The sequence below is a fragment of the Carcharodon carcharias genome, chromosome 16, assembly GCF_017639515.1.
Source record: "Carcharodon carcharias isolate sCarCar2 chromosome 16, sCarCar2.pri, whole genome shotgun sequence".
NCBI classification, from domain to species: domain Eukaryota; kingdom Metazoa; phylum Chordata; class Chondrichthyes; order Lamniformes; family Lamnidae; genus Carcharodon; species Carcharodon carcharias.
In genome coordinates this window covers 72,015,177-72,037,031 of record NC_054482.1, presented here as the reverse complement: position 1 = coordinate 72,037,031, position 21,855 = coordinate 72,015,177, and the positions used below count along the sequence as shown (strand labels likewise).

General features: G+C 40.9%; 1 protein-coding gene across 8 annotated transcripts in view; it reads right to left on the bottom strand.

The window, feature by feature from the left end:
• The window catches only part of elavl4 (ELAV like neuron-specific RNA binding protein 4), a 129,278-nt gene that overhangs the window by 90,243 nt on the left and 17,180 nt on the right, over nucleotides 1-21,855 (bottom strand). For 2 of the 8 annotated variants that reach the window (XM_041208736.1, XM_041208741.1), the window contains exon 1: nucleotides 3,488-3,513. The exons of 4 other annotated variants lie outside the window; for them this stretch is intronic. In XM_041208736.1, coding sequence (XP_041064670.1) covers nucleotides 3,488-3,511 — 24 coding nt within the window. In that variant the 5' untranslated portion in view covers nucleotides 3,512-3,513. Of the gene's footprint in view, nucleotides 1-3,487; nucleotides 3,644-3,927; nucleotides 4,114-21,855 lie in introns of those variants that run through there. 2 more of the 8 variants (XM_041208738.1, XM_041208739.1) reach the window with 2 other exon arrangements.

Below are 21,855 nucleotides of genomic sequence, written 5' to 3'. Positions count from 1 at the left end.
ATTCTCATACACTCAAATTAACTCGATAATTTCTCCATGGAACTCAAGACAAGATGCAATTACCATTGTGCAACTGCAGACTGTGGTATCAGTAGAACACACTGCAAAGCTATCACTGCCTAGTTGATCACAGGCACAGCACTGTTTTTTTAATCAGATTATCGGTGGAGCAGGTACGGCTCACTGAACTGCCAGTCTACAGCTCTCTCTCCAACACTTTTGCATTTGATTACAAAAAGACAATTTTAATTACTGAATAAAATGTATTCTAAGAGTGTTTATGGTTGAAAAAAAATCTTCTCTGGAATGTTTGCTCTTTTGCTTACTAGTAACTGTCTTGAAATAATACTTTAATTTCCATATACTCCATTCTCTTCCTCCCAACTTTGTTTTTTAGAAAAAAAGGATGAACAGATAAAAATTCCAAACATTACAATAATGAACGAATAAGTTTTCTGCTGTTTGTATGCAATCTTTTATACTCAATTTTTAAATAGGTATTCTTTTCATGTAATATATGCTAGTGCATAGCATTCACAAAAAAAGATTTTCTTCATAACAGAAGTACACAACTATCAATTAAGCTAAATCTTCTGATGGCTTTAATTATAATTTGTTGTACGCATGTCATATTTTGAGTTTGTGAAAAATTATGGTGTAAATTTAGTTACTCAAATTAGCTTAATTAGGAACAGTTAATGTATGATGGAATACAGCATTTTTTCTTTTTAAAAACAAATTTCTATTTTAATGTGAAGCACAATACTAATATATTTTTAGAGTCAAGAGCTATCAGAGTTCTCCAGAGGAAAAATAGTGGGAGGAAGGGAAAACATTAAAAAAAACAGTTGCTATGGATGATCTGGTCAAAGATGTGGTACTTAAAATTGCTCCTTTTTCCCCAGGGTAAAGAACATTAGGTTAGGGAGGAATATGGAAAATAGATGCACAAATTTGGGTTACAATGCATAGAACTGCATGTCGTTTCAATAATTTTCTGCAGAATTTTGAGAAATAAATGTTCTGCCCCATCAGTTATCTCAAAAGAGGAGTTAATTGGGGCTCAAATTCACCTTTGGTCATTAAACAGAAATGTCATATATTTAATATAGCCAATGACAGTATTCTCAGAGGTCAGAAATACATCAAATCTGTATTTCTAATTTTAGCCTTTTTGTAGAGTTGTGATACTGCCATCAACATCAACATCAGTTCTCATAATTGGAACGTGGTATGATCTATCACAGTAAATCTGTCACAGGAAGAATTGCATCAAATTGAACATACATTTCGTCAGAGGAAACAGATTGAAATGAATAAAGCCAAACAACTTTGGATCATGCACAGGCACAGTTAAATAAAATTCAAAAGTCAATTACAATTTGTTTCATAACACTGAAAAAAATCAGAATTCACAACTGTATTGCAATTAATATCCACAATATGTTCCAAAATGATCACATCAATTTGCAAAATTCGTCTTTACGTTACTACACAAAGCAACTGATTTAAGGAAAAGGAGCAATAAAGTTTAAGAATCCAGTTGAATTTACTTTTCATTGCCAAATAAAATAAGTTGAGCAATACCTAGAACTGCAGGAAGAAGACTGATTTGAGTTGCTGAAGGGGCTCTAATGCTGTTTAACTTACTTGTTTCTGAAGGAAATTATGTTTTGTGCTCTGCATATATATTAGTTATAATATTGTTATTAGGTTACATTTTTTCTTAAAAACTGGCAACAAATTGGAAATAAATTATAAATGCTTGTAGCTTAAGATTAATTACAGTCTCGCTTAGCCACACAATCCATTTTCTCTCATTTCCTTTCACAACAGTATTAATACTGCCATATATTTACAAAATATCCTAGCTGCATTTTTAATTATCACATTATTGTTTGTAACCATACAAATTTAGCACATTTCCTTAACTATGGCTGATTGACAACTTAAAATCGATGCAACAAAAATAATTCATGGGAAAATGTTAAAATAAAACTTAATATGCTTTGAATAGTATTTTTAAAACAAAACCACCATTGGATTTTGATGATTACTGAACCAAGTCAGCAATTTTTAAAAATGACATTAATACCAATTCTTGTTTTTAATTATTTTAAAACCTTTCTCTTTGAGCTATAAAATATTTCTCCGGAGTTTAGGATTATTTATTTATTTAGGATGACTTAACTAGAAATTAATTAGCATTGAATTTTTAAAAACTAAACTTGCTATGTAACATTAAATTGATAGATTTTGAATAATTCAAGAACATTCTGTACAAAAAACCCCCTTCATTATAGTATTATATAGGTATAGAAATAATCTTGTCATGTATTTAAAAGGGGGAATAAATACATGACAAAAAACAATGCATACCTTTGCTCAGTATTTCATTTATCTTTGGGTGGTGTTCTACACAAACAAAATCTGTCGTTTGACATGATTTCTAATCTAGGCCTTCTGAAATTCTCCACAATCTAACACTATAATGCACATCCTATCTTCCTTTCAGGACACTGCAAAATCATTCTTAAAAACTAATATGCAAATTTAACAAAGAAAAGTAACCAATTCTACAAAGAGGTCTCAGTTTCATCCTGCTTTAGTTGTGATTGGTCATCTTTGCTTTCCCCAATTTCTACATCGAATGCATCATACATATTCATTTGAACTGAAGAATTAATGATTCCCTCTTTGCTAAAGCAAAACACACCCACCACAGTGTTAAAATTGGTCTAAACATTAATATCTTCATCAGGTTCAAATAATCCTTGTGATAGCCTGGTGAAAAATTGTAATAATGACTAACAACCATCAGCAGTGTAGTGCTCGCCATTTACTGTTATAGATTTTATTTGACCAATTTTCTCTTATTGGCTCATACAATTTCTTCCACTTTGACAGGTACAACCATGTAGAAAGAAAATCCAATGAAATGCCATTCACTCTTAAGGCACAGATGTCTAATAATAGCTTCACTGAGCTAGCCTCCAGTCTGGAATATAATTAACACCTTTTGAAACAATTAAAGTTGTGACTCTCACAGAATGGAAGAGACAATCACAGTGCCTGTTCTACTTTTGCTTCATGGTATTCCCATATGACTGCCACCTGCTCTCAGTTCAGCTTCCTTTAGCTTGTTTCCCTAGCAACCTTTCACAGGCTTTTCTTTCTAGCTATCACTTTCATTTCAGCTGTTCAGTCTAATCTTATTTATATTACACCCATCAAAACAAGTATCTGACGGAAAAAGCGCACCGAACACGGTGAATGGAGAAAAAAATGAATAATTCTATTCTATTCACCTCATCATAAATGCTCATGAACATGACAGACTTGATATTCATGTATCTTGAAAATAAATATGCTTTAAAAGCTAAACTACATTCCTCTACTAACAAAGACTCTAGGCTTTCAAATACTGTACTAAACAAAGAAAATGTTACTGATGCTGAGGCAAATAGCACATCTTTTAAACACCTACCATTTTTAAACCACCCCACTCCATTTTTGATTAGCAAGAAATTTGTAGTCTTCGGTGAATCAAAACCGAAAGGGCGTTATGTAAAAAGCAGACATGCCTTCTCTACAACACTGATGTTTCGAGTTACAACAATTCAACATATCCTACATAGTACAGCACACAAGCCTCCTCCTCTCTGATGAGGTCACGATTGAAAACTCTTTGAAATACAATATGTGGTTATACGGGTGCTTACATAAATCACATCCTTGAAATCATTGTAACCACTGAACAGTATTCTTGGCCCCCTCACTCTGAAGCCTGATATTAAACAGGTTTTTAATTTTGTTTGTTTCCTCAGAAATAGACTTTCATTAATGCTCTAATAAAATGTACAATAAACTGAACCATTTTGGTACGTTTCCCAAGTAGATTAAAATATACCAAGTCCTAGTACATACCATAACCATTCTTATTGCACGGGATTAGATCTTATCGTACTTGAAATCTCCAGGAGAAGACTTATACTATTTCAATTCCTCTGTTAAGATCCAAAAGCACAGTGAAAGTGTTTGTGCAAAACAAAAGAATAAAGCAGTACTGAATCTATGCTACAGGAAACAACAAATCAGCTCAGAGAATTGGCTGGCTGCTTTACCCTTTTACTCCCATTTATGGGACCATCTGTCACTACTGCTTGTGTCTGATTGGCTCGAAAAATAAAAGGCTGTCATGACATCAACCACTATTGAAATTAGCTTTTACCAGATTGACGATGTTAATGATGCGGTGACCTCTATCCACAACAGAGAAAAGCTTTTGAACCGCACCATGTCCCTGGTAATTAGGCCGAGATTAAGAAACCAACACAGACACAAATTTTCACTGAATTTTGTTTACTATAAATTTGCAAGTCACATCTTCAATATGCAATCTGCAGAAGACAAGATGTCATATCTCAGCCATGCTTCAATGCTTACATCTCGCATCCATTGTCAAGCAAACTGAGCTTTAAAATTAAAAAGTACTTCAACTACCTTATCTACTCCGACAGTTGCTTTCTCAAGATGTGCATAATTAATGCAAAGCCTTGGGGTTCACAGACCAAAAGGGGAATCAAAAGAATTACAAAAAGTAACTGGATTTATTTCGGGTAACCTATTATTTTGTAAACATTATTTTTCCAAACTGAAAATGTATGACATGCTATTCAAACCTCTCCCCACAATGATGTTCTATCATATGTCTGACTTGAAACAAATTTCTATACTGTAATATCTTTCAAATCCTATTATGTCAACTTACATTGGCTATTAACCACACATGCAAAACAGCGAGTTAACCGTATCCTTCAAAACACTAGCCAGATGAACTGCTAGAAGTTGACAACAAATCTTCTCAATAAAAGCCAAAACAAAAAAAATTGAAAATTAACATAAACCAGCAGCAGCTACTGCTTAAAAGAATACAAATAAATTTAAACAATCATACAGTACCAGAAATATGGGACTTATATTTAACAACTCTTAACAGTTGAACCAAAGCTACTTAAAGATACAGTAAAAAAAAACACTTACTGGTAGAAACAAATACTTGGCTTATCTTTTCAAAATCAAAATTATACCTTTTCAGCCTAAGTAAGGAATAGGACCCTGTGACAAATTCATGATCCTATGCATCAGCATGCCATAATTCAAGAAGTCAACCCAGAGAAACAGTTCCAGGAGTACAAGTCAAATGTTTTGCAACAATACAGAGAAGCAAAACAATTTTAGTTTGTGTTGACTGCATTTCTTGTCAGCATTCTCTTGGTGCTTTACAGCAGTTGGTAGAACATAGATTTTCCATTATAAGCTTTACCCTATCTTCACAAAGCAATCACTTTTATGATCAGCCAGATTACATCTCCACATATGAAGTTTCAACGGCCCGTTTTCTACAAAAAGTGATTGGTTAATGATAAACTATAGAAACCCTGCACTTCAGTTATCTGTCATCAGGTCTTTTAGCAGTTCTCTGATCAACATGAAATTTGTCCCCAAGGTTGCAAGTATCTTAGCATCAGTTGCCATCAAGCTCACACGAACCACATTCCAGCTAATTCAGCATTAAGAACCACCTATTCCATAGCATTTTGAAGCCTTAAATATAATCTTCCAGGCAACAGCCCATTGAATACGACAACCGTATTGAATCTATTGGACAAAAAATATAATAATTAAGTATCACATTAATCTAAGACTTCTTAAATGTATTACCTAAACACTATAACAATTTTAATTCAAAAGAGCTAAGAACAATATATAAAAATGCTTGCCAAAAAACAAACACCTTACCTCATTATTCAATAAATCAGCATTTAGTGTCCTGCTAATTTCAAACATTTTACTGACAGTTCAGTTTTACACAATCAAAATACTTCTTTTGATGCACGTTTAGCAACACTTGATTACATAAGGGGCTTTCCTTTATTCTAGATTATGCCATGCGACAGATCAGTCAATTCTTCCTTGTCTTATTCTGCACTACCCCAACAGACAGCATTACAATTTTTCCCTTATCAAATTCACATTAAGACTGTGTTAGACGTATTGCTCAGGCAGATTATGTTACTCCAACATGGCTGTTGAGCAAGTGCTCCTCTCCAGTTACAGTTCTCTGAATTACCACAAGGTGAGCAGTGTGCACAAACTAAAGTTTATTTCTTTTTTCTACATCTTCCAAAGCAAACTCTTATCCAATAAATGTACCTAGATTCACAATACAAAAAAATGCAACACAAACATTTACAGCTTCATTAAATAAGATTTAATAAACCTCTATTGTCACAAGTAACACTTTACACTAATCTTTAATATGAAACTTGAAAAATAAAGCTACCAAGAGATGCAGTTACTAAAACTGAAGGCTCTGCGATAATTCCATGGTGATCTGGAGACCAATATTATAACAATAACAGCTAACAATATTAGAAAAATGCTCAAAAGCCTGGTAAAAGCAGTTAATATCACAAACCATTATATAACTTTATCCCCTTTCATTAGATGAAATGGTTGAAGTATATTTGTTTTTAAAGCATAAATTTCATTCCATCCCAACAATAAGATCTTTACTGTTTGGTCAAATCTGCTACTCTGAAAAAGTAAATATCAGCAAATTCAAATTAGCTACAATTTATTTTCAGCATTCCAGTGCTTTGCAAATCTGGTTCAAAATATTTATGTCCATTCTGAGGAAATAGTGTCCAAAAAAATAGGCCTGTAAGGACTTCAGCGCTCCACTTATTTTTTGCACTATTTACACACACAATGGGCATAATAATTAAATTCAATATTCTTTGTTTTTGATTGGGGAGAGGGAGACAATATCTAATGTACAATGTGCAATGGTGGAAGAAAAACATAATTAAACTGAAATCTGCCTGACTCAAAGCCAAACCATAAAGTATATGATCTAGTCTTAGGACAGAGAATAAGACTTAATTCACAGTGACTGAAAACTTCTAACATCACCTTTTGAAAAAAAAATGAACCCAAAATGAGGTTAAAATGAAACGCTGCTACTCAGAGCACTGAAACCCAAGGGTCACAAATTCGTTCAGTAACAGTTTTAATTTTGTTTTGGCGCTTAATAGAATAAATTGATTATTTATTTGCAGCATAAACTTTAATTTTGTTCACACTCTGAATTGCAGCACAGAATTTATGTTTTGTCTGCTCTACAGAGATTGAACTTGAGGGTAATAAATCCTTGGAATAGGACCACATAACCATTTCAACATTACTACCTTGAGAAATGCATGGTGCTAAACAATTCAAACATTGGTTAAATAATGTCTCATCGCCAAGGTTGTTCTTTAAATTTGTATACCATTGTACTAGAGAGGTAAAAGTACAGTACATTACCAAATTAATTATTCAAACATATTTATGTCCATTCTGAGGAAATAGTTTCTACAGCCCTCTTCAGCTCTCTACTTATTTTTTGTACTATTTACACACACACAATGGGTATAATATGGGAATATTAATAAGTTATTAATGTGAGAATAAAAGAAAATCCTGAAATGTTCTTTTTAGATTCAGATATTTATTAGAATTGTGTGTTTTTTTATTTTGGGGAATGGAAAATAGAAAAAAAGTAGTTAAAAACACCTACCTAATATAGTGCTGTCCTTAGGCAAATTTATTCAATCAATACTGACCTATTGATGCACCACTATCTGCTGTACCGTTGAACAGTGCTTAGCACAGTACAGTAAGCAGTAGTCACAGTAGTGTCATTTTCAATCTATTAGAGAACCACTAGAGCTTTCATGTGCAAGGGTCTGTTATGAAATTCTTCTAAAACAGTCTTCACACTAGATTCTTGACAGTTGTGCCTGTGTCGCATTTCCTATTTCATGCTCAGCAAAGCAAGCAAACATTTTGTAAAGAAAGTGGTCAATAGTTTTAGCTTTTCTCTTTTTTAACTATGAACTTCAATTCATGCAGTTCCCTTCTTGACATTCCTCTCTATTCAAGTTCAGTTCTACAGCCCTGAAGTTCTGATGAATTGGTAAGATGCAAAGTCAGAGCTTATATTAGGGGTGGAAAGAGGACCCAAAAGTTTTATGCTTTATTTAAATTCTACTGCAACTTACAGCAGAAGTGAGAGAGGGTGTAGGTGCACCTGCCCTAGCAAGGATGCAGCCATGCAAGTGATGGGTTTAATAGAGGGTGATATCATCAGTCCTAACTCCATCGTTTTTGTCCTAGGATTTATCGACCTAATTTATGTCTCTACAAAACAGTGGCAACTTTGAACAGCAAATGAACAAGGATGATGGTGGAATCTTAAAAGGGGAATTGCTTTGATTCACCGCGCTGTTATAAAGAATATCATTATTTTGCCAAGGAGCAGTCTTTTTGGAAAATTTATTGCACGTCATCTGCTAGCTTCATTCAGAAATCTCCCTTGAGACTATTTCATGCTTGTGGAATTCGTCTACAATGCAAGGAAAGCTGCAGAATGGTTTTCCCCTTGTTATGGTTTATTTGTTGGAAGAGCAACAGCAGGTAACATGTGAAGTCAGGATCAGGCACAACCATTAGGGATTGCTATTCTCCTACAAATAGCCAGCCCCTGGGCTTATAGTCCCAAAAGATCATTCTTTAATAGAATCCATGGAGTTGTGTGTTAGGAGACCTGTAATCCACAGCGCAATTTTAAAAAATTAATTCTTGGCTTGCTGGGAAAATCAGTAATTATTGCCCACCTCTAGTTCCCATTGAGGTCGTGGTGGTGGACCTTCTTCTTGAATCGTTGCAGCTCATGTGATGAATGTGGTCTGAACATGATGTTGAGTAGGAAGTTCTAAGGTTTTGACTCAGCTACATGAAGGAATGCTGATATATTTTCAACTCAGGATGGTGTGTGACTTAAGAGCTGATGGTGTCTATGCTGTCCTCGCCCTTCAAGGTTGTGGAAATCGCAGAACTGGAAGGAATTACTAAAGAAGCCTTGGTGATAGTATACACTGCAGCCATAGTTCACCAATGATAGATATTTAAACTAGTGGATGGGGGGCCAATCAGTCAGATTGCTTGAATGTAAATAGCACTGAGCTAAGTGTTGTTGGAGCTGCACCCATCCAGGCTAGTCACACTCCTGACTTCTCTGTTGCAGGTGACTGAGGGGCTTTAGAGAGCCAGGAAGTGTGTCACTTGCCACAGAAATCCAAAATTCCTAGAAATCACAGCATGTCGAGTAGCCACAGCATTTGTCTGGCTGGGTCAGTTCAGTTCCTGATTAAAAGGTAACCCCCAGGAAGTTGATGCTGAGGGAATTGGTGATGGCAATACTGCTGAATGTCATGGGAGGTTCTTATGCTCTCTGTTGTTATTGCCTGACACTTTGTGATGCAAATGTTTCTTGTCAGTTATCAACCCAAATTTGAATGCTGTCCAGGACTTGTTGCATATGGACATGGGTTGTTTCATCATTATCTGAGGAACTGAGAAAATGCAATCATCAAATAGCAACCCCATTTCTGATATTATGAAGAAAGGTCATTAAGTAAGCAGCTGAAGACAGTTAGGACTAGGATGCTGCCCCAAAGAACTTCTACAGCAATGTCTTGGGGCTGAGATGATGTGCCTCCAACGACCATAGCCAACAAAAGCAGAGTTTCTTGGAGGCTCCAGCTACTTCAAGAGCCACTGGTTTTAGAGAAGGTCACTCTAAAAGTTCTGCAAAGGATGGAATTGCACTCTGCCGCTATCTGCCACACATCTTCAGAGAATCTTTGCAGTGCTTCACATGGTTCCAATGCTCAACAAAAAGTTGTCTTTTTATTTTGGGCAGGACTCCTGAAATCATTGTCTAACTGTTCAATGCTTGATTTTTTGGCAGGTGTGCTAGAAAACCTGCTGTCACTGTCAGGATGATGGCATTCATACTCCCACTGCTGCCATTCTACTTGTGCCCCAGCTGTTGCCTGTCAGCCAAACCAGACTGCTGTCATCCATGCTGAGGTGCTCCAGTACAAAGCCAGGCCTTATAGACTCAACGCTGCCTGAAAGCATGCTGGAAGGCCAGCCCCAGTCTCTCATCTTTTTTTCATTTATTCGTTCTTGGGATGCCAACATCACTGACTAGACCAGCATTTATTGCCCACCCCTAATTGCCTTTAAGGTGGTGGTGGTGAGCTGGCTTCTTGAACCTCTGCAGTCCAGGTGTTCCTACAACAGCGGTTCAGGAAGGTGGTTCACCACACCTTCTCGAGGGCAATTACGGGAGTGAAATTGCTGGGCTAGCCAGTGACACTTGCATCCCATGAATGAATAAATTTTTAAAAATGACACATCTCTTGCTTTAAATAAGGTGAGAGAAGTGCACCTAGAAGACCCCAGGTGGATAAGGCCCCACCGATGAGAGCCCTTCTCTCCCTCCTCTGCAGCTTGTTCTCTTCTTTGCTGCTTCAGCTCCATCTCCCTCGCATGCTGCTGCCTGAGGGGAATTGCAGCTATAGCAGATAAGCAAATGGTGTGACCAAACCCTTGCAGTCACAACCAAGGCTTTATCCTCGTGCAACTTCACTCCCTACATACTTCATCAACTTTAACCAACTCCTCAAAGTACTTTCATAAATTCAAACAGAACCAGTAGAAAACTAATCAGCAACTAACCTGCAAGCTGTTGATGTTCCCTTTAAATAGTGATGGTGGGCAGTTTCTCCTGCTGCTAAACACATAGGGCAGCATTTCCTCCCGTGCAGGTGTGGGTGGGCAGACCTCCGATAGGCGCCCCAGTCGGGGGCATGCTGCCATTTTACGTGGGTGGGCCAATTAAGGCCCACCCAGCGTGACGTCTGCCTGGAAGCGCTGTGCGCTCCCTGTGTGGACGTGGAGGGATTCCATGAGCCCGGAGTGTGCTCTTTTGCGCATGTGCGTGAAAGAGCGCACAGATCTCCCTGAGACAAAGTGCTGCCTCAGGGAGCCTGGCTAAAGTTTGAAAACTTTATTAAAGGTAAGAATAAATATTCCTAACAGGTCCCCTCATGTGACATTGTCACATGAGTAGGGACATGTCAATTACTTTTATTTAAAAATTTTATACACATTTTAAATCCCTCATGAAACCTCAGCCTGCCCGTGGATGAGGTTTCATGATTTTTCTGAAGGCCGCATGGGCTCTTCGCCTGCCTGCCAACCTTATGGTTGGACGGGCAAGTCCATTAATTGGTTTAATTGCTTTTTTAAAGGCCTTAAGTGGCCGTTGACAGTTCGGCGGGCGCACAGCCGACTGAAAATCTAAGTGACGCGTGGTGACGTCGGGACGTACGCCCAAGGTCACTGCATGTCATTTTACGCGTTGGTGAGCGGGCCCCGTCCCCTGCTGGGAAAATGCTGTCCATAGTCAGCTGTGTGAGGTTAATTGAGAGTGTTAGCTGGGAAGGCAAGGTTGAAAATGGCATTGCTTTACACGTTGAAAGACATCATGATTTGCCTACTGTGCATTCTTCCAGCGCATGCCCCTAAAGTCTGTGCTATGTCCTATCAAATTGGCAGTAGGTAGGCCTGTGTTAGAAGTTTGTACATGCTGCATAGGTGCCATTTTGGTCCTAAGGCAGAACCTGTAGCACTGAAACTATGGGCACTACGATGTCTAATTTTGTAGTCGGAGAGTTTGGTATGGATAAGGTACTATTCATTGCTTTTGTAGCTTTAATTAGAAATAAGATTTATACAAGATTGAGTTGCTTTAACAGACACCTAAAGCTATTTGACTACTGTCCGCCTGGCATAAAACTGCAGTTACACAGTAGTAATGCCAGTGGATTAATAGTAATTAGCCAATTATTGGGGGATGGATCCAATTAACTTTAGATAGTAATTTCTATGCAGATTTAGATGCAGGGTTAGATTTACCAGGTCTTAATATATTTTAGGTCATTTTCTACTATGGCATTTAAAACATGTTCACCGACAGAAGTAAACAGATGCTGGACTGAACCCTGTGAGCTGTACTCCTGTGAGTTGGACATCTTCCAGTTCGCTCTCCCACAGCTTCCCTTCATGGATGAATTAGATGAAAAGCACTTATCACTTGAGTTGAGAAGGCCATGTACCGCGATAAAGGGCACCAGGCAAGGATGGAATCCCAGCCAGACTGCTCAAGCACAGAAAGTCCCATCCATTGCCACACCTTTTTGACCTTCTCCTTCTCAGCTGGAAGATAGGCTCCGTTCCACAGGAGATGCATGACGCCAAAATCATCATTTATACAAAAACAAGGGCGACAGAGGAGTGTGCAACATTTAGAGGGGCATCTCACTCCTTAGTGTCACAGAGAAGGCCTTTACTAGAGTCATACTAATCCACTTGCAGAACGAGTGTACCCTGAAGTAGATCTACTGCGGACTTCCATACGCCAGGTACAAGAGAAGTGCATTGAGCAGGGCATATCCCTTACTTTACTTTGGTGGCATAGTGGTAATGTCATTGAACTGGTAATCCAAGCTAATGCTCTGGGGACAGGGGTTCAAATTCCACCCCAGCAGCTGGTAGAATTTGAACTCAGTTAATAAATCTGGAATATAAAGCTAGTCTCAGTAATGATGGCTATGAAACTATCATCGATTGTCATAAAAGCCCATCTGGTTCACTGAAGTCCTTTAGGGAAGGAAATCTGCATCCTTATCTGGTCTGGCCAACAAGTGACTCCAGACCCACAGCAATGTGGTGGACTCTTAACTGCCCTCTGAAATGATCTAGCAAAGTCAGTTCAAGGGCAATAAGGGATGGGCAACAAATGCTGGCCTTGGCAGCAATGCTCACATCCCATGAAAGAATAAAGAAGCTAAATAATTTGCATCTTCACTGTCTGGGGCGCATTATGGATATATCCTGGCAGGACAAAAATCATGAATGAGGCAGTCCTCTCAAAGACAGAGCTCTCGAGTGTGTTGGCACTAATCAAACAGAGGCAGCATCGGTGAATTGGGCATGTCAGCAGGATGGAAGACAAACACATACCAAAAGGTCTTCTCTATGGTAAGGTAGCCAGAGCCAAATGACCAGTGGGGCACCAAAGCTCTGCCTCAAATATGCTTGCAAGCATGACATAAAGGCCCTAAACATTGACTACTGCACTTAGGAGTCACTGGCTAGCGTAAGAGGGAAATGGTGACGCCTCCAGTGGGCTGGCATGCACCATGCTGACCAGTGGCTACAGCAGCTTGGCAACAGACGCTGATACTGAAAACAACCACCAGCAAAGTTACTTGGCAGCTTCATGTGCAGTGCTTGTGGCAGAACCTGCCTCTCAAGATTGGCCTTCACAACCATCAACAAAGGTGCACCAAATGCAGGCGCCCACCTAAACTGATTGTTTGCTGCATGTTCATCGTCTCTCATAGATGGAAGTATGCCACATTGATGTTCGAGTGATGGATGAACAAATATGCATCAATCAAGAGCTGGTGAGCAGTTTTGAATTCTTCAGACTGCAGTATGAACCTATGAGACATACATTATCTTACAGTATTACTGTGCATTCACACACAGATAATGTTGTACTGTTAGAAGCCCAGGAAAATCTAGTGTCAACCTAGAATGAACATTTCAAAAACAATTAAAAGAGTTACGATTCTGAATAATCTTTTTTAAAAAATTCATTCACGGGATGTGGGCTTCGCTGGCGGGGCAGCCTTTATTGCCTATCCCTAGTTTCCCTTAAACAGGTGCCTTCCTGAACGCTGCAATGCACGAGGTACAGGTACATCCACAGTGCTGTTAGGAAGGCAGTTCCAGGATTTTGACCCAGTGACAGTGAAGGAATGGTGATATATTTCCAAATCAGGATGGTGACTTACTTGGAAGGAAACTTGCAGGTGGTGGTGTTCCTATCTATCTGCTGCCCTTGTCCCTTGCTAATCAAATGGGTTGCTTTGTTTTGGATGACGTCAAGCTTCTTGAGTGTTGTGGGAGCTGCACTCATCCAGGCAAGTGGGGAGTATTGCATCACGCTCCTGACTTGAGCCTTGTTAATGGTGGACAAGCTTTGGGGAGTCAGGTGGTGACTTACTCGTCGCAGGATTCCTAGCCTCTGACCTGCTCTTGTAGTAACAGTATTTATATGGCCAGTTCAGTTCAGTTTCTGGTCAAAGGTAACCCCCAGGATGTTGATAGTGGGGGATTCATTGATGGTGATGCCATTGAATGTCAAGGGATAATGGTTAGATTCTCTCTTGTTGGAGATGGTCATTGCCTGACACTTGTACGAAAGTTACTTGAGAATTACCAGCCCAAACCTGGATATTGTCCAGGACTTGCTGCATTTGGGCATGGACTGCTTCATTATCTGAGTCGTCGCGAATGGTGCTGAACATTGTGCAATCATCAGCGAACATCCCCATTTTCGATCTTATGATGGAAGAAAGGTCATTGATGAAGCAGCTGAAGATGGTTGGGCTGAGAACACTACCCTGAGGAACTCCTGCAGTTGTCCTATGTCCTAGAGCTGAGGTGACTGACCTCCAACAACCACGAAGTCTTTGTGATAGGTATGACTCCAACCAGTTTTCCCCGATTCCCATTGAGTCCAGTTTTATGAGGGCTCCTTGATGCCACACTTGGTCAAATGCGGCCTTGATGTCAAGGGCAGTCACTCTCACCTCACCTTGGAGTTCAGCTCTTATGTCCATGTTTGAACCAAGGCTGTAATGAGATCAGGAGCTGAATGGCCCTGGTGGAATCCTAACTGGGCATCACTGAGCAGATTATTGCTAAGCAAATACCGCTTGATAGCACTGTTGATGGCCCCTTCCATTCTTTACTGATGGTTGAGAGTAGACTGATGGAGCGGTAATTGGCCAGGTTGGATTTGTCCTTCTTTTTGTGTTCAGGACATACCTGAGTAATTTTTCACATAGCCAGGTAGATGCCAGTGTTGTAGCAGTACTGGAACATCTTGGCTCGAGGCGTGGCAAGTTCTGGAGCACAAGCCTTCAGTACTATTGCTTGAATGTTGTCAAGGCCCATAGCCTGCACTATCCAGTGCCTTCAGCCGTTTCTCGATATCATGTGGAGTGAATCGAATTGGCTGAAGACTGGTAGCTCTGATGTTGGTGACCTCCGGAGGAGGCAGAGCTGGATCATCCACTCAGCGCTTCTGGCTGAAGACTGCAGCAAATATTTCAGCCTATAACTTATCTGGGCTCCTCCATCATTGAGAATGGCGATATTTGTGGAGCTTTCTCCTCCAGTGAGTTGTTTAATTGCCCACCACCATTCACGTCTGGATGTGGCAGGACTGCAGAGCTTGGATCTGATCCGTTGGTTGTGGGATCGCTAAGCTCTGTCTATCACTTGCTGCTTATGCAGTTGGCATGCAAGTATTCCTGATTTATAACTTTACCAGGTTGACACCTCATTTTTAGGTATGCCTGGTGCTGCTCCTGGCATGTCCTCCTGCACTCTCCATTGAAACAGGGTTGATCCCCTGGCTTGATGGTAATGGTAGAGTGGGGGGGTATGTCGGGCCATCATGTTACAGATTGTGTTTGAGTACAATTCTGCTGCTGCTGATGGCCCACAGCACCTCATGGATGCCCTTTCTCGAATCTATCCCATTTAGCACGGTGGTAGTGCCACACAACACAATGGAGAGTATCCTCAATGTGAAGGCGGGACTTTGCCTCCACAACTACTGCGTGGTGGTCACTCCTACCCCGGATACTGTCATGGACAGATGCATCTGCGGCAGGCAGGTTGGTGAGGATGAGGTCAAATATGTTTTTTCCTTTTGTAGGATCCCTCACAAACAGACCCAGTCTAGCAGCTAGGTCATTTAGGATTTGGCCAGCTTGGTCAGTAGTGGTGCTACCAAGCCACTCTTGGTGGTGGACATTGAAGTCCCCCACCCAGAGTACATCCTGTGCCCTTGCCACCGTTAGTGCTTCCTCCAAGTGGTGTTCATCAGCTGAGGATGGTACATGGCAATCAGGTTTCCTTGCCCATGTTTGACCTGATGGCATGAGACTTCATGGTGTCCAGAGTCAATGTTGAGAACTCCCAAGGCAACTCCCTCCCAACTGTGCCACTCTGCTGGGTCTGTCCTGCCAGTGGGACAGGACATAGCCAGGGATGGTGATGTCTGGGACATTATCTGCAAGGTATGATTCTGTGAGGATGACTCTGTCAGGCTGTTGCTTGACTTGTAATTTTGGCACTAGCCCCCTGATGTTCGTAAGGAGGACTTTGCAGGGTTGACAGGGATGAGTTTGCCAGTCCTGAGGTGATGTCAAGTGGTCCGTCTGGTTTCATTTCTTTTTTGAGACTTTGAATTTGATTGCATATGAACAGGAGAGAGAGCACATCCTGAGTGGGGACAGCCAGAATGGGTATTGGCAATTTGGTGCAAAGCGGGAAATGAACTTAAGTCTTTCTCTTTAATCTTTGTAAGTTCAGTAGTCTAGCTAAAAGATTGGTAAGGTAGCTGACTCAGCGGACTGTGTGACAGTTAACTGTCAATCACCTGAAGTCTGATTAGGGCCTGAATAGATGTTAGTTATTATTTGAGGCTTAACTAGTGGTGAGTCAACTCAGCTCTACTTAAGAAAGGGATGATCTAGAAGCACACTACAGTATGCTTGCACGCGAACAGGAGAGAGAGCACATCCTGAGAGGGGCTCAGCCACAGTGGCTATTGGCAATTTGGTGCAAAGCAGGAATTGAACTGCATAGGGGGCAAGGCGCTCTTTGCATTTTTTCCTTGCTATCCAACTTCTTAAATCTTCAGAGCGTGCTGCAGCATTAGAGGCGACAAGGGAAGGAATCACTGGTAAGTAGTGGGTAAGGTATTTACTACTTTAATCGCTTATAGTTTAAGGTCTTTTTGTGGTTTACAGTTTATATATTCTACAGTAACGAGGATCAGGAAAGAAGGGCCCTAAAGTAATTGACTTAAAAGGTTTAATTTAAAAGGATAAGTCATGGCAGGAGTGCTCAAAGCCATGGTGTGCTCCTCGTAGGAAGCTGGGGACATTTCCAGCGCCTGGGACCAGCATGTGTGCAGTAAGTGTGTCCAGCTGCAGCTCCTGGAAGCTTGGGTTTCAGAGCTGGAATGGCGGCTGAGGACACTGTGGAGCATCCGTGAGTCTGAGAGCAACGTGGATAGCACATTTAGAGGGGTGGTCACACTGAAGATGAAGGGACTTGAGGAAAGAAGGGAATGGGTGACTACCAGGCAGTCCAAGAGAAACAGGCAGGCAGTTCAGGAGTCCCGCTCGTAAATTGGTATTTCATTTTGGAGGCTGATGAGGGCGCTGCTTCCTCCAGTGAATGCGGACAGAGCCAAGCTTCTGGCACCACAAACAGCTTGTCTGTACCTGGTGGCGGGGGGGGAGATCAATAGTAATAGGGGATTCTATTGTCAGGGGAACAGTGCTACTGTGGCCGTCCAGGATAGTATGTTTCCTCCCTGGTGTCAGGGTCCGGGATGTCACTGAATGGCTGCAGGGCATCCTGAAGGGGGAGGGTGATAAGGCAGAGGTCATGGTACATGTTGATACCAATGACATAGGCAGAAAGAGGGATGAGGTCTTGCATCAAGAATTCAGGGAGTTAGGCAGTAGACTAAAAAGCAAGACCTTGTGGGTTGTAATCTCTGGATTACTCCCAGTGCCACGTTCTAGCGAGCTCAGAAAAAGGAGAATAGTGCAGATGAATACGTGGCTTAAGAGTTGGCGCAGGAGGGTTTTAGATTTCTGGATCACTGGGACTGTTTCTGGGTCTGCATCTGAATCAAAGCGGGACTAAGATCCTTGTGGGCAGGTTTGCTAGTGCTGTTGGGAGGAGTTTAAACTAATTCGGCAGGGGGAGGGGACACAGAATGTTAGCAGAATAGGGACACATCATAATACAGTAAAACAATCAAGTCAGAGGGAGTATAGCTGCATTAAGCTTCAAGGGAGTAAGGCAAGGCTGGATGGCCTTTACTTTAATGCCAGGAGTATTACAGGTAAAACGGATGAGTTAAGAGTGAGGATTGACACGTGGGATTATGATATAGGAGCCATCACTGAGATGTGGTTGAGGGAAGGGCAGGATTGGCAGCTCAACATTCCAGGATATAAAATCTTCAGGCGAGGGGGTAAAAGAGGAGGCAGCATTGCATTATTAGTTAAGGAGTCAGTTACTGCAGTAAGGAGAGATGATATTTTGGAGGGGGCATTGAATGAAGCTTTCTGGGTGGAGTTTAGGAATAAAAAAGGGGCAGCCACATTGTTAGGTGTATGTTATGGACCCGTATAGTCAGCGGGAAATTGAGGAGCAAATATGTCCACAATTTGTGGAGGTGTGTAAAAACAATAATAGGGTAATTATATTAGGTAATTTCAACTTTCCCGACATTAATTGGGATAGACATAGTGTTAAGGGCTTGGATGGAGTGGATTTCTTGAAATGTGTACAGGAGAACTTTTTTAGGTCAATATGTAGAAGGTCCAACAAGGGGCGGTGCAGTGCTGGACCTAATTCTGGGGAATGAAGGACAGGTGGCTGAGGTGGTGGTGGGCAAGCATTTTAGTGATAGAGACCACAACATGGCACAGTTTAAGTTTATTATGGACAAAGAAATCAACAAGTTGCAAAAAATTGTTTTGGATTGGGGGATGAGTGGATTTTAGTAAAATAAGGCAGGATCTGGCCAAGGTAGACTGGGAACAGTTACTTGTGGGGAAATCTACAGAGGAACAGGGGGGTGTTCAAAAAGGAAATGGGGAGGATACAGGCTCAACATGTTCCTTTTAGGGTGATAGGAAGGAGTAGCAAGGCCAGAGAACCATGGACAACCTGAGATATTCAGGTTATGATGAGGAAAAGAGAGGTTTTTAGCAGGTACAAGGGAAACAAATCAGCCGAGGCATTAATGGAGTGTAGAAAGTGCAGGATGGAGCTTAAGAAAGCAATTAGGAGAACAAAGAGGGGATATGAGAAAGCTCTGGCTGGTAAAAGTAGGGAAAATCCCAATATACTCTATCAGTATATCAATGGGAAGAGGATAGCCAGGGAAAGAGTAGGGGCCATTAGGGACCAAGGGGCAATCTATGGGTGGAGCCAGAGGACATCGCTAGAGTGTTGAATGAATATTTCACATCCGTCTTCACCCAAGAGAATGAGGATGAAGGTATCGAACTTGGGGAGAGAAACTGTGAGGTTCTTAAGCAAATTGATATAGGGAGTGACAAGGTATTGGAGGTGTTGGCAGGCTTAAAAGTGGACAAATCTCCAGGTCCAGATGATGTGTATCCTAGACTGCTGAGGGAGGCATGGGAGAAGATCGCAGGAGCTCTGACCCAAATTTTTAATTCCTCTCTGGCCACGGGGGAGGTGCCAGAGGACTGGAGAACAGCTAATGTGGTTCCGCTATTTAAGAAGGGTTGTAGAGATAAGCCAGGGAACTACAGGCCAGTGAGTCTCCTGTCAGTGGTAGGGAAACTATTGGAGAAAGTTCTGAAGGAGAGTATCTATCTCCATTTGGAGAGGCAAGGTTTGATCAGGGATAGTCAGCATGGCTTTGTCAGAGGGAGGTCATGCCTAACAAATTTGATTGAATTTTTTGAAATGACCACCAGTGTGTAGATGAAGGTAGTGCAGTTGATGTAGTTTATATGGATTTCAGCAAAGCCTTTGATAAGTTCCCACAAGGGAGACTTATAAAGAACGCAAATGCACATGGGATTCAGGGCAATTTGATAAGGTGGATTCAAAATTGGCTTAGTTGTAGGAGGCAGAGGGTGATGACAGAAGGCTGCTTTAGTGACTGGAAGCCAGTGTCCAGTGCATACCACAGGAATTTGTGCATGATCCCCTATTATTTGTCATTTATACAAATGACATAGATGACAACGTGCAGGGTTGGATTAGTAAATTTGCGGATGACACAAAGATTGGCTGGGTGGTTAAGTGATGTTGAGTGTCTTGGGCTACAGGAAGATATAGACTGGATGGTCAAATGGGCAGATAAGTGGCAGATGGAATTTAACCCTGAAAAGTGTGAGGTGATACACTTTGGAAGGAGTAATTTGACAAGGAAGTATTCAATGAACAGCAGGACACTCGGAAGTTCTGAGGAACAAACGGACCTTCAGATCTCTGAAGGCAGAGGGGCATGTTAGTGGACACTTGCCTTCATCAATCGAGGCATAAATTACAAAAGTACGGATGTCATGTTGGAGTTGTATAGAACCTTGGTGAGGCCACAGCTGGAGTAGTGTGTGCAGTTCTGGTTGCCACACTATAGGAAGGATGTGATCGCACTGGAGGGGGTGCAGAGGAGATTCACCAGGATGTTGCCTGGGATGAAACATTTAAGTTATGAAGAGAGTTTGGATAGACTTGGGTTGTTTTTGTTGGAGCAGAGAAGACTGAGATCGAGGTGTACATGGTTATGAGGGGCATGGACAGGGTGGATAGGGAGCAGCAGTTCCCCTTATTGAAGGGTCAGTCACAAGGGGGCATAAGTTCAAGGTGGGAGGCAGGAGGTTTGGGGGGGGGGATGTGAGAAAAAAACCTTTTTACCCAGAGGGTGAGGACAGTTTGGAATGCACTCCCTGGGAGGGTGGTGGAGGCAGGTTGCCTCATAATTTAAAAAGTACCTGGATGAGCAGTTGCATGTCATAACATTCAAGGCTATGGGCCAAGTGCTGGTCAATGGGATTAGGTAGGTACGTCAGGTGTTTCTCACGTGTCGGTGCAGAATCGATAGGCCGAAGGGCCTCTTCTGCACTGTGATTCAACTGAGTGGCCATTTCAGGGGGAATTTAAGAGACAACCACATTGCTGTTAGTCTGGAGTCACATGTAGGCCAGACCAGATGAGTGGGTTTTTTTTTTTACAACAATGGACAATTTCATGGTCGTGATTAGACTTTTAATTGAATTTAAATTCCACCATTTGCCGTGGTGGGCTTCAAACCTGGGTCCTAGGTCTCTGGATTACTAGTCCAGGGACAACAGCACTACACCATCGCCTTTCCCTTATCTACTCCACATCTGAACCAGTTTAAAATACTTTCAATAGTGAAGAAAAGACATGTTGGAGACACAAATGAAAAGAATGAACGTCCATTTATTGCAACAATGTAGAAAAAAATTGCTCAAAAATATGCATTTAGCAATAGGTTTCATCATTTTAGAAATTAATTTTAGTGTAACCAGCCCATTTTCCACACTACCTGATTTTTCACTCCATTTACTGGGTTGTTTAGGTTAGAATAGGGGCTTGTTAATCTAAGATGGCTTGTTCAACTGAATACAAGCACCACTGATACAAGTAACACTTAAAATATGCAACATCAGCTAATATATTTCCATGTATGTAATCGGTTAAAGATAAATAATGCTACTCAAGCAAAATCCTGCTCATGTTAATATATTAAATACACAAAGTAAAAATTAAAGATGTTTCTCTACACTATGACCCTGAATTTCCTTGAATATAATTATACCATTGTTATGCAGGGTGTTGCCAGGGAAACTTTATACTGTTTACCAGCAGTTACACAGACTTCCTAGGGTAAGTTCATTTAAATATATTGGTGCAGCTCTGATGAAACTTAAGTGTCAAAACCGTGGAACCGTAACACCCCAGACCAGTTGCAATTTCAGTAGTGCACAGCGCTGGAACAGAAAGGCCAGAATAATGAAGTAAATTAAGTCTTCAGGCTCATCGAATTAAATCATCTGAGTTGTAGATGCCAATTAGGTGCCCTATTGCATTTTGCTTGCCATGGCCTTATGAATTTTGGCCCATGCTGGAATCCAAAGTCAATCAGGTGGCTGTACAGAGGCAATAGCAGATCAGTAGCAGCTATAGTTATTTTGTGGAGTCAGGAAGAGCACA